The sequence below is a fragment of the Dermochelys coriacea genome, chromosome 16 (genome assembly GCF_009764565.3).
Source record: "Dermochelys coriacea isolate rDerCor1 chromosome 16, rDerCor1.pri.v4, whole genome shotgun sequence".
In the NCBI taxonomy this organism is placed as follows: domain Eukaryota; kingdom Metazoa; phylum Chordata; order Testudines; family Dermochelyidae; genus Dermochelys; species Dermochelys coriacea.
In genome coordinates, this window is record NC_050083.1 from 1,689,318 (window position 1) to 1,701,690 (window position 12,373).

At 41.9% G+C, this 12,373-nt stretch overlaps 1 protein-coding gene across 9 annotated transcripts in view; it reads left to right on the forward strand.

Annotated features, from left to right (window-relative positions):
• EXD3 (exonuclease 3'-5' domain containing 3) overlaps positions 1–12,373 on the forward strand; it is a 585,677-nt gene that overhangs the window by 145,158 nt on the left and 428,146 nt on the right. For 4 of the 9 annotated variants that reach the window (XM_038374189.2, XM_038374190.2, XM_043498834.1 and 1 more), the window contains 2 exons: positions 3,423–3,487; positions 11,128–11,334. In XM_038374189.2, coding sequence (XP_038230117.1) covers positions 3,423–3,487; positions 11,128–11,334 — 272 coding nt within the window. The remainder of the gene's footprint in view (positions 1–3,422; positions 3,488–11,127; positions 11,335–12,373) is intronic. The other 5 variants (XM_038374192.2, XM_043498837.1, XM_043498835.1 and 2 more) reach the window with 3 other exon arrangements.

Genomic DNA, 12,373 nt, shown 5'->3' on the forward strand with positions numbered 1-12,373 from the left:
AGAGGAAATGCTGAGATGAGGATAATTTTGAGTGATCCATCCCTGGTCGTCCAGTCAGAGCTTCTGGCAGTTGGAGGTTTAGGGAAACCCAGAGCATAGGGTTATATCCCTGATCATTATGGCTAATACCCATTATCCTCCATGAATTTATCTAATTTTTTCAAAGGAGGAGTAACTGCTGGGAAGACCTTACAGTCTGCTGAATGCCTGGGTTCTACCAGGGCTGTGGAAATGCAGGAGCAGGATAGACAGGGAGGGAGCAAATGTGGGAGTGATAGCTCCAGGGGGTGTCACTTGGCTGTTGTATACATCCCATTTAAAATTCTTTAATTGTTTTTGAAGTTGGTTTGCACTTGTGATTGCATTGTAGCATTTATCCTACATCTGAGGAGATGAGCATATGTTTTTCAGAAGAGCTGGTGACAGTGCTGCGTCACTGAAAGTCGACTGGAGAGACTATTTGCATTGCTACTGTTCTATCCTTGTATTCAAGCAGTCATGAGACTTGGGTGGGATTTTCCTTCAACTGTGGAAAGATTTGGGGTGGGGGGGGAGAGGGGAAATCACCAAAGAAGGAACTTGTTTTGATGACAGAGGTCTAGAAAGCTTGTAACAGGTTTAACTGTTGGCCTTATGCAAAGTCATAACTTAGTTTCTCTGTATCATCCCAAAGCGTTCCACACATTAATAATGGTTCAGATTTGCAATGAATTCTATTAAACACGTTGGGCTATATATTGACTTTTCAAGCGGGCACACCTCCCCTTTGAAATCAGTAGGAGAGGGTTATGTATTTGTGTGTGTAAAAGATGCATTTTTATTCTTGCAAAAGTCAGTGGCTCAACAATAGTTGTGGAGCTTGACTTTTCCAATGATGATGTAAAATATTATGCAATGAATTGTAAATATCAAGTCAAGCTGATTGTGGTATTTCCTAGAGGGAACTGCATGGTAGAAATACCTGAACAAGTGATGCAATGCTTTCGGTTCAACGTGCAATCTACTGACTTCTTACAATATTCTATAATTATCACACTTTATAATGTAGCCCAGTTGAGGCAAAAGGTTTGCACTTGAGGTTGCTTTTCTGTTAGCCGAAGTGGGATACTAAGAAACAAGTCTTCCCACATTTTGAAGTCAATTATCCAGGTTTTATATATATCATACAGAGGGTAGTTTAATTGTCTCTTTTTCAAGTTTATTTAATTAACCAAAAAGAGAACAGGGGTACTTGTGGCACCTTAGAGACTAACAAAGTTATTAGAGCATAAGCTTTCATGAGCTACAGCCCAATTCATCGGATGCATAGAATGGAACATATAGTAATATATATATATATATACACATACAGCTAAGTTGGAAGTTACCATACAAATTGTGAGAGGCTAATTAGCTAAGAAAAGGAGTACTTGTGGCACCTTAGAGACTAACAAATTTATTGGCGCATAAGCATCCGATGAAGTGAGCTGTAGCTCACGAAAGCTTATGCGCAAATAAATTTTAGTCTCTAAGGTGCCACAAGTACTCCTTTTCTTTTTGTGGCTACAGACTAACACAGATGCTACTCTGAAACCTGTAATTAGTTAAGATGAGCTATTATCAGCAGGAGAAAAAAACTTTTGTAGTGATCATCAAGATGGCCCATTTAGTCAGTTGACAAGAAGGTGTGAGGATACTTAACTTAAGGGAATAGATTCAATATGTGTAATGACCTAGCCACGCCCAGTCTCTATTCAAACCAAATCTGACATCAGGAATCATAACATTCAAAAACCAGTAGGAGAAAACTTCAGTCTCTCTGGCCACTCAGTAAAAGATTTAAGGGTGGCAATTTTGCAACAGAAAAGCTTCAAAAACAGACTCCAAGGAGAAACTGCTGAGCTTGAATTAATATGCAAACTAGATACCATTAACTTGGGTTTGAATAGAGACTGGGAGTGGCTGGGTCATTACACATATTGAATCTATTCCCTTAAGTTAAGTATCCTCACACCTTCTTGTCAACTGTCTAAATGGGCCATCTTGATGATCACTACAAAAGTTTTTTTCTCCTGCTGATAATAGCTCATCTTAACTAACTAGCCTCTCACAGTTTGTATGGTAACTTCCAACTTATCTCTGTGTGTGTGTGTGTGTGTGTGTGTGTGTGTATATATATATATATATAATATTACTATATGTTCCATTTTATGCATCTGATGAAGTGGGCTGTAGCCCACGAAAGCTTATGCTCTAATAAATTTGTTAGTCTTTAAGGTGCCACAAGTACTCCTGTTCTTTTTGCGGATACAGACTAACACAGCTGCTACTCTGAAACCTATTAATTAACCAAGAGGCCTGAGCCTACGTTTAATAAGACTACATTCTGGACTTCAGAGTTTAGCAAAAAATTCCCCAGTAACATGTTCTAACTGGTGCAAAATTGAGTAAGAATATTCTTATGAAACATGCAGAGAGCAATATTGAGAATTGTATTGCCTTTTAAATTAAATATGCCTAAATGTTGATGGCTCCAGTAACCCCATTTTGACTTGTTTGATGCATAATAAGGGATTTTAATTTAAATTTTCAAGTAGTTACAAAATCTACTTTTAAAACTTTCTGATGACACTTTTTGTCAAGAAAGCTTAAAAAGTTTCTGTGATTATTGGTTTGGTTTGTAAAAGCAGTGGAAAAGCCCAGATGACGTTCCCATAATTTTAGTCGGCATCGCATTTGTCGGTTTTGAGTATATCATCCTCTCTCATCCTCCAATAAATGATGCCTTGCCAGGATCACCATAAACCCTGGGCCTAATCTAATAACAGAAACAAGTATAGCTGAAGCACAGCAGCCTGGCAATTACTGCCAACTGACAGAGTGTCTCCTACAATTACTAAGGCAGCCTCCAAACAAATTCACCCACTCCTGTCTCACATCTGAGTGCTGGGATGAGGTCCAAACCCAGGTCTATTCCATCTATTCCACTGAAAGTTTCAGAAAGCATTGATAATCCTTTCTAAACCAAGCATGAAACTAACTCTTCTAGTACTGTACAGTTTTTTATTTCAAAAATGGGAAAGATCAGTGCAGTTATATTTGCTAAAGAATGGTGGCATGATTTCATTGTAAATACACCCAGAGAGCTTTGCACCGAATAAGCATTTATGTGTGTGTGGGTGTTTAGTTAAAGCTATGCATGGATGATGTCTGTTGTGGTTTTGTTAGGCTTCCAGAGTGAGGGGTTTTGGCACTTTAATCCTGAATGACAGTTGGAAGGTTGGTGGTTTCAAACAGTGGCATGGAGGGGCCTATCTCTCTTCAGCAGAACAGTGCCCCAGTGTATCTGGACTGCCTGTACAGAAGCACTGAATCTGTTTTGTTTTGTTTTTCTCCCATATCCCTCTCTCTCTCCCTTCTCCTCCTTCCTCCCTCCTCTCCAGGCCAGGACTCACTCCTATTGCTGAAAACCCTTCAGTCCCTCTGGACAAAGAAAGAGATGAACAAGGTAAGGCTGTATAGTGAACCTCTCCTTCACACTGGAGCTAATAATGGTATGCAAAACGTGTCCAGCCTCAAAGCCCTTGGGGGTTTGACCCACAATTCTTCATGATTGCTTTCAATGCCAATACACAGGGGAAGGGAAAATAAAAGGCAGCCTTTCCCAATGTGCAGCAGGCGTGGGACACACATGCAAGGGCTGCAGCAGACAGGCTGAGATGTTTAAAAAAAAATCAAAGTTATCTTTTATTTTAAACAATTTTTTGTTCAGTTAATGTGGAGAGTAAGAAATCTGAAGATGTGAAGTACCCTGTCATCCTTACGCATGGCAAGGAGAGTGTTGAAATCTCCTGCACATCTACCCATGGAGGGTGGGGGGCGCTTTGCTAAGTGGATAAATATTTAAGCCTTCGTATTTCATGATGTCTTTTCATTTTCGATTTTTGGAGCAGTGTGCTGTGATTTGGTTCTACAGTGTCTCTGTGAAATTATTGATATATTTTTAAACAGCCCTATGCTTTCTAGGTGCTATGTATAGATTTCTCCAAGGGAATGATACATACTTAATCTAAATTTGGGAACTCAGGAAATTAACAAAAAAATTAGACATACCTGGTTGGTGTTTAGCTTCCCATGCTTAGCAGTCTCTGCTCTGCAGCCAGGTTAATAGCAGAAATGTTTTCCTGAAATACCTGGGAACTTGCAAAATATGATATCGTTGTGTGGACTATACCCAATCGACTGTGCTAGTGTGCCCAGAGGGCCCTAGCCTACATGCTACATCCTAGGGGTCGGAATTGCTCGGTCATCACACTTGATTGGTGCATTTAGACCTTCCAGCTCTTCTGGCTTGCGGTCCCCCAGCCTTAGTAATTGAACAGCTGGAAATACAATTGAGAGGTATCTTTTTGAATCATCAATTACTGACACAGACTAGAGCTCAGCAGTTCTGAAGACGTGGGCTTTCTATCAAGTTATGCTAGAGAAAGAGGAAAACATTAATTGTTAGGATTTGAGGACAGTTCATTCCACCAGAACAACAACAGGGAAAAATAATCATCAAAATCTATACACTGTGCAAACTGGAATCTGGGTGGACTGCAAACCAAAATATTATGAAAAAACCTCCCATTAAAAAGAAAAGCAGTACTTGTGGCACCTTAGAGACTAACAAATTTATTAGAGCATCATCGGATGCATTTGGTGGAAAAAACAGAGGAGAGATTTATATACACACACAGAGAACATGAAACAATGGGTTTATCATACACACTGTAAGGAGAGTGACAGGTTTCAGAGTAGCAGCCGTGTTAGTCTGTATTCGCAAAAAGAAAAGGAGTACTTGTGGCACCTTAGAGACTAACAAATTTATTAGAGCATAAACTTTCGTGAGCTACAGCTCACTTCATCGGATGCATTTGGTGGAAAAAGCAGAGGAGAGATTTATATACACCCACACAGAGAACATGAAACAATGGGTTTATCATACACACTGTAAGGAGAGTGATCACTTAAGATAAGCCATCATCAGCAGCAGGGGGGGGGGAAGGAGGAAAACCTTTCATGGTGACAAGCAAGGTAGGCTAATTCCAGCAGTTAACAAGAATATCAGAGGAACAGTGGGGGCTGGGGTGGGAGGGAGAAATACCATGGGGAAATAGTTTTACTTTGTGTAATGACTCATCCATTCCCAGTCTCTATTCAAGCCTAAGTTAATTGTATCCAGTTTGCAAATTAATTCTAATTCAGCAGTCTCTCGTTGGAGTCTGTTTTTGAAGCTTTTTTGTTGAAGGATAGCCACTCTTAGATCTGTGATCGAGTGACCAGAGAGATTGAAGTGTTCTCCAACTGGTTTTTTAATGTTATAATTCTTGACGTCTGATTTGTGTCCATTCATTCTTTTACGTAGAGACTGTCCAGTTTGGCCAATGTACATGGCAGAGGGGCTTGCTGGCACATGATGGCATATATCACACTGGTAGATGCGCAGGTGAATGAGCCTCTGATAGTGTGGCTGATGTGATTAGGCCCTATGATGGTATCCCCTGAATAGATACGTGGACAGAGTTGGCAACGGGCTTTGTTGGAAGGATAGGTTCCTGGGTTAGTGGTTCTGTTGTGTGGTGTGTGGTTGCTGGTGAGTATTTGCTTCAGATTGGGGGGCTATCTGTAAGCAAGGACTGGCCTGTCTCCCAAGATCTGTGAGAGTGATGGGTGGACCTTCAGGATAGGTTGTAGATCCCTGATGATCCGTTGGAGAGGTTTTAGTTGGGGGCTGAAGGTGCTGGCTAGTGGCGTTCTGTTATTTTCTTTGTTGGGCCTGTCCTGTAGTAGGTGACTTCTGGGTACTCTTCTGGCTCTGTCAATCTGTTTCTTCACTTCAGCAGGTGGGTATTGTAGTTGTACTAATGCATGATAGAGATCTTGTAGGTGTTTGTCTCTGTCTGAGGGGTTGGAGCAAATGCGGTTATATCGTAGAGCTTGGCTGTAGACAATGGATCGAGTGGTATGATCTGGATGAAAGCTAGAGGCATGTAGGTAGGAATAGCGGTCAGTAGGTTTCCGATATAGGGTGGTGTTTATGTGACCATTGCTTATTAGCACCGTAGTGTCCAGGAAGTGGATCTCTTGTGTGGACTGGTCCAGGCTGAGGTTGATGGTGGGATGGAAATTGTTGAAATCATGGTGGAATTCCTCAAGGGCTTCTTTTCCATGGGTCCAGATGATGAAGATGTCATCAATGTAGCGCAAGTAGAGTAGGGGCATTAGGGGACAAGAGCTGAGGAAGCGTTGTTCTAAGTCAGCCATAAAAATGTTGGCATACTGTGGGGCCATGCGGGTACCCATAGCAGTGCCGCTGATTTGAAGGTATACATTGTCCCCAAATGTGAAATAGTTATGGGTGAGGACAAAGTCACAAAGTTCAGCCACCAGGTTAGCCGTGACATTATCGGGGATACTGTTCCTGACGGCTTGTAGTCCATCTTTGTGTGGAATGTTGGTGTAGAGGCTTCTACATCCATAGTGGCTAGGATGGTGTTTTTAGGAAGATCACCGATGGACTGTAGTTTCCTCAGGAAGTCAGTGGTGTCTCGAAGATAGCTGGGAGTGCTGGTAACGAAGGGCCTGAGGAGGGAGTCTACATAGCCAGACAATCCTGCTGTCAGGGTGCCAATGCCTGAGATGATGGGGCGTCCAGGATTTCCAGGTTTATGGATCTTGGGTAGCAGATAGAATACCCCAGGTCGGGGTTCTAGGGGTGTGTCTGTGCGGATTTGTTCTTGTGCTTTTTCAGGGAGTTTCTTGAGCAAATGCTGTAGTTTCTTTTGGTAACTCTCAGTGGGATCAGAGGGTAATGGCTTGTAGAAAGTGGTGTTGGAGAGCTGCCTAGTAGCCTCTTGTTCATACTCCGACCTATTCATGATGACGACAGCACCTCCTTTGTCAGTCTTTTTGATTATGATGTCAGTTGTTTCTGAGGCTGTGGATGGCACTGTGTTCTGCGTGGCTGAGGTTATGGGGTAAACGATGCTGCTTTTCCATAATTTCAGCTCGTGCACATCAGCGGAAGCACTCTATGTAGAAGTCCAGGCTGCTGTTTTGACCTTCAGGAGGAGTCCACCCAGAATCCTTCTTTTTGTAGTGTTGGCAGGAAGGTCTCTGTGGGTTAATATGTTGGTCAGAGGTGTGTTGGAAATATTCCTTGAGTCTGAGACGTCGAAAATAGGATTCTAGGTCACCACAGAACTGTATCATGTTCGTGGGGGTGGAGGGGCAAAAGGAGAGGCCCTGAGATAGGACAGATTCTTCTGCTGGGCTAAGAGTATAGTTGGATAGATTAACAATATTGCTGGGTGGGTTACGGGAACCATTGTTGTGGCCCTTTGTGGCATGTAGTAATTTAGATAGCTTAGTGTCCTTTTTTTTTTTTGTAGAGAAGCAAAGTGTGTGTTGTAAATGGCTTGTCTAGTTTATGTAAAGTCCAGCCACGAGGAAGTTTGTGTGGAAGGTTGGTTCTTTATGAGAGTATCCAGTTTTGAGAGCTCATTCTTAATCTTTCCCTGTTTGCTGTAGAGGATGTTGATCAGGTGATTCCGCAGTTTCTTTGAGAGTGTGTGGCACAAGCTGTCATTAAAGTGGCATATGACAGACAGACAGAAAGACACACACACTTTTCTCCCTCAGCTGTCATCAGGTTGGTGCCACGCAATGGTACTAATCAGTTTTTGGGGCATTTCCTACCTTCAGATATACAGTTGTGTCCCGTGTTGATGCCAAGGGGAACTTCATGCATTCATTTGAGAACAGAATAAGGCCCTGAATTTCTAACCACTCACCCCACCCCTATCTACCATTTGACATCATAACTGTTCCAGACAAAATAATTTGAAGCAAAGTGACCCTAACCTTGAATTTACAGTAAATGACTAAAGTTAAAGATTAGATATATTGATTTCACCAAGGCACCTATTGCTTCAACCTGGCACAGGGTGCGGTGGCTTATGTATGTGATTTCTGTCAATGCTAAAACGAGGTAATCACTTCCATTAACCTCCCCCATCTCTCCACCCCTTGAACACTGATTGAAAAATAGATCTCTACCTTAGGCTAGGACCCCAATTCTGGGGTTTTAGAGACTTCAATGATTTGTACATAGAAGAGAAATAAACTTAATTTTTGAGTAATCCAGCAGGATTAGCAGAAGGTTCTTTGCTTTTGTAACTCAGAATAATGGGCAAAAGAAAATAGACTGGACATCAGCAAAAGATTCTTAACCATGAGGTTTATTAGGCTGTGGAATAGTCTCCCAAGGCAGTCTTGTCATGTGAATCATTGCTAGACTTGCCACATAATTGCAAATGTACTTTAGGGAAGAATCCTGCACTGGCAGAGTGATGAGCATGGTGACCTAATAGGTATTTTCATCTCTGATTTCTGATCTTCATTCATGTACTACTTTCTGCACATTACATACAATTATAGAATCATAGATATCAGGGTTAGAAGGGACCTCAGGAGGTCATCTAGTCCAAACCCCTGCTCAAAGCAGGACCTAATTCCCAAGTAAATCACCCCACCCAGGGCTTTGTCAAGCCTGATCTTAAAAATCTCTAAGGAAGGAGATTCCACCACCTCCCTAGGTAACCCATTCCAGTGCTTTACCATACTCCTAGTGAAAAAGTTTTTCCTAATATCCAACCTAACCCTCCCCCACTGTAACTTGAGACCATTACTCCTTGTTCTATCATCTGGTACCACTGAGAACAGTCTAGATCCATCCTCTTTGGAACCCCCTTTTAGGTAGTTGAAAACAGCCATCAGATCCCCTCTTATTCTTCTCTTCTGCAGACTAAATAATCCCAGTTCCCTCAGCCTCTCCTCATAAGTCATGTGCTCCAGCCCCCTAATCATTTTTGTTGCCCTCCGCTGGACTCGTTCCAATTTTTCCACATCCTTCTTGTAGTGTGGGGCCCAAAACTGTACTCCAGCTGAGGCCTCACCAATGTCGAATAGAGGGGAATGATCCCGTCCCTTGGTCTGCTGGCAATGCCCCTACTTATACAGCCCAAAATGCTGTTAGTCTTTTTGGCAAGAAGGGCACACTGTTGACTCATATCCAGCTTCTCGTCCACCGTAACTCCAGGTCCTCTTCTGCAGAACTGCTGCCTAGCCACTCGGTCCCTAATCTGTAGCAGTGCATGAGGTTCTTCCTTCCTAAGTGCAGGACTCTGCACTTGTCCTTGTTGAACCTCATCAGATTATTTTTGGCCCAGTCCTCTAATTTGTCATACAATTTATCAATCCCTTAGATCATTAGCAGACTTGAAAGAGAGATTTTCCCACTGCTTAGAATATCTAAGTGATCCTTAATCAAAAATCAATCCAGATATATTGTCATTGCTGATCTTGCCAGTTTTGCAACTGTTCTGAGATATGTGTGTGTGAGTGAGGACTTGCTGTCTTACAAGGCAATTGTGTTCTGTGGTGAATCTTGCCAAAGCTCAGATTCTGACTCCAGCCAAAGGAGGTGCTGAGCTGTGCGGAGAAAGCTCTCGTGCAATCCCAAATTTACTGAAGTGGGGCTTTGAAAAAAGAGACCATTTATACATAGTGCAGTTTATTTGGCTAGTCGCTTTGTTTTCCTTTGGCTGTTGTGTCACATATTTGTGGTTGCCTGGCTTCTCCTTCTGCTGAATTTTGCAGTGAGGTTAGAGTCCTGTGTTTGACATCACAGTCTATTGCCACAGGGAAATATACTTAGAGAGACTTAGTTTAGCAGACTTTTGTCTAAACACACATCTTTGTTAGTCATCAGTATTCTTCTTGATGCAGTTGATAACCCAGTAAAGAGAAACAGATTTATATTTGTTATAGTCTCAAGGTTTTCCCAACATGAAAGGGGATACAGAAAATTACTGGCAAATCACACTGTCTTCCAATACATATTTTAGATGAATAAAAAGGAAAAAAAACTGACTGGCATATTTTCTCTAGATGTTCTTTTGTTTTCCCTGTCATTTTTCAGTCTTTTTTATACTGTTTCCATTGGAAACTGCAACTGGCATCATCATGTAGAATAAATTAGTAAAACTTGCTGTAAGCAGAAATCAACATCCTTCAGATTTTGCTTCTTAGCCAGAAAAAAGAGAGCAGCTGCTGTTACTGAATTCTTCTCTTCTGTCTCTGCTCTCCCCTTGCTCCATGCCAGTACATGCACCGTATTGTGAAAGGTACTTGTGGGGCTACTGAAGGATGCCACTTCTTCTCCCTGCCAACCCTCTGAGCTCCTTGGAAACTATCTTCTAATGTAAACATTATAAAGATATTGCCTAATACTGTTAATTTATCACTTAGACCAGATGGGTAGTAAGTTACCTATTAACATTCACAAAGTGAGCATTCAATTCCTTAACTTTTTTAAACAGATCACCCTGAAATTCCTTAGATTTATAACATAAATTTTTTCCATGTTCCAAACTTTTCATCTTATAACGTTAATGAGATGTCCACTATAAAATGGCAATGGTAGCCTAAACCAAATACCTCACCCTTCTTTGGAGAAGGGGAAATTGGATTTCAGATAAGGCAATTTGAGTTTTCAGCAAGTCTGATGGTAAATGTTTTATCCTGAATTTAAAACCTTAACTATTTTAATTTCAGGGTTTTCCACTCTAATGTAAGGTGTTGCATAATTGTGATTGCAGTGGTTATGTGATGAATATAAACGTTTACAGTGCAGGAATGGAGAGTTGTTTTTTATCCGTGTTCTCATCTGTAGGTATGTTAGAAGTGTAGATAATAGGGTTTGTAAACCTGCCTGCCTTTACTGTCACCACTTCTCCAATAACACCCGCCTCCTCCAAATCCTAAGCCCCTTTGTCTGTCCTGCAGAACAACTTCTCTGTCTTTATGGGATAATTAGTGTGGACAATTGCTGCTTTTCCCATTGGGTTTGAGGTGCAGTGGGCCATGAAGGAATCTGTAATGACATGAAAAGTCACTAGAAGCATGGATGGTGGTTGAATAGCAACAGTTACCTCTCTGAATAGATTTAATTAAATAATAATAAAAAATCTTTGTGTTGAGCTGGGGGAAGGGAGGATTCACTAATCTATTTGTACATGACAATGTGTTTTTGTATCTCAGCAGCTCAAGGAAGAAACCAGGCGGGGTTTTGCAGCTCTGGAAGACCCATTGGCAGGACTCCTGGACATGCTGGAGAGCAGCAGTGATTGGAAGGGGAAAGGGCAGTCCCTGGGGTACTACATCACCAATGAGTTGCAACTTTGGATAAAGGAACATCCTGCTGTTCAGCAGGTTAGAGAGAGAAAGAGACAGAGCCTGGAGAAAAGAGTGAGGGATATTCATGCTCCCAAACTGCCTCCCCCTCCTCCAATCACTTTATTCCATAATCCAGTTTCCATTAGTGTACCCACAAGCATAATGTGACCTGCTGATGGAATTCATACTGAGGTTGCATGTTCCAGTGACGCTGGCCTGAAAGTGAAACAACACCAATGGTGCTAAAATATCTTCCCATTTCCTCCCACTGCCTAGAATTTCTGTCTCCCCAAATCAAGCTGCCTTGCTGGAATATGGACCTTTCAGGCTTTCCCATTGGAACCAACATCCCATAAGCCCAATCACTGTATGCTCTTCCAGTTTTGCACACAGAAGACAATTACTGTATGATTATGTAACTCTGGCAATGTGGTAGCAGCTTCTGTCACTCTGAGTGCTGAAAGTGGTAACAATATGAATCTTCCTGGTAGCTTGGGTGATCAAGCTGAAGTTGTAGGGTCATCAAAGTAGTAATTCATTCATTTCCTTGGCCTGTTGCATTCTGATACCTTAAGATTTTTCCTTTCTCTATATTGCTCCCTGTGAACTTTAGGTGGTTTTGTCTTTGTACTGTTTCATTTTTCATTTTTTTTTTTCAAACTGCCTGAGTTTGCGAGTTCAGCTTCTCCATTCAGAGCCCCAAGAACTCTATTTTGTGCCATTACAGTCTGTTGTAGTTGAATCAAACACAGGGCTGAGAGTCAAGAACTCCAAAGTTTTAATAGAATGATCATGTATGAAAGTATGTATTAGTAGTTGGGTCATGACACCATCCTTTTGCCTCAGGGCCACTCCAGGGCCTGGGAACAAGACTGGGCATAAAATTGAGTTCTCATGCATAGCAGGGAAGGGTTGCCTGTGGAGAGCTGGTGGATGCAAGTGCCACGAGGCTTATTTCTGCTGTGGGCATGAACCACAAACGGAACCTCCTCTGATTTGGTTTCTAACTCTCGTGTTGTGTTGGAGGTGTGAATACTGCAAGAAGTTCTGTTAGCAAAAAGGGGTGTTCCCTCGTGCTCAGATTCATGTTTGCACCAGGCCTCTCCAGTTC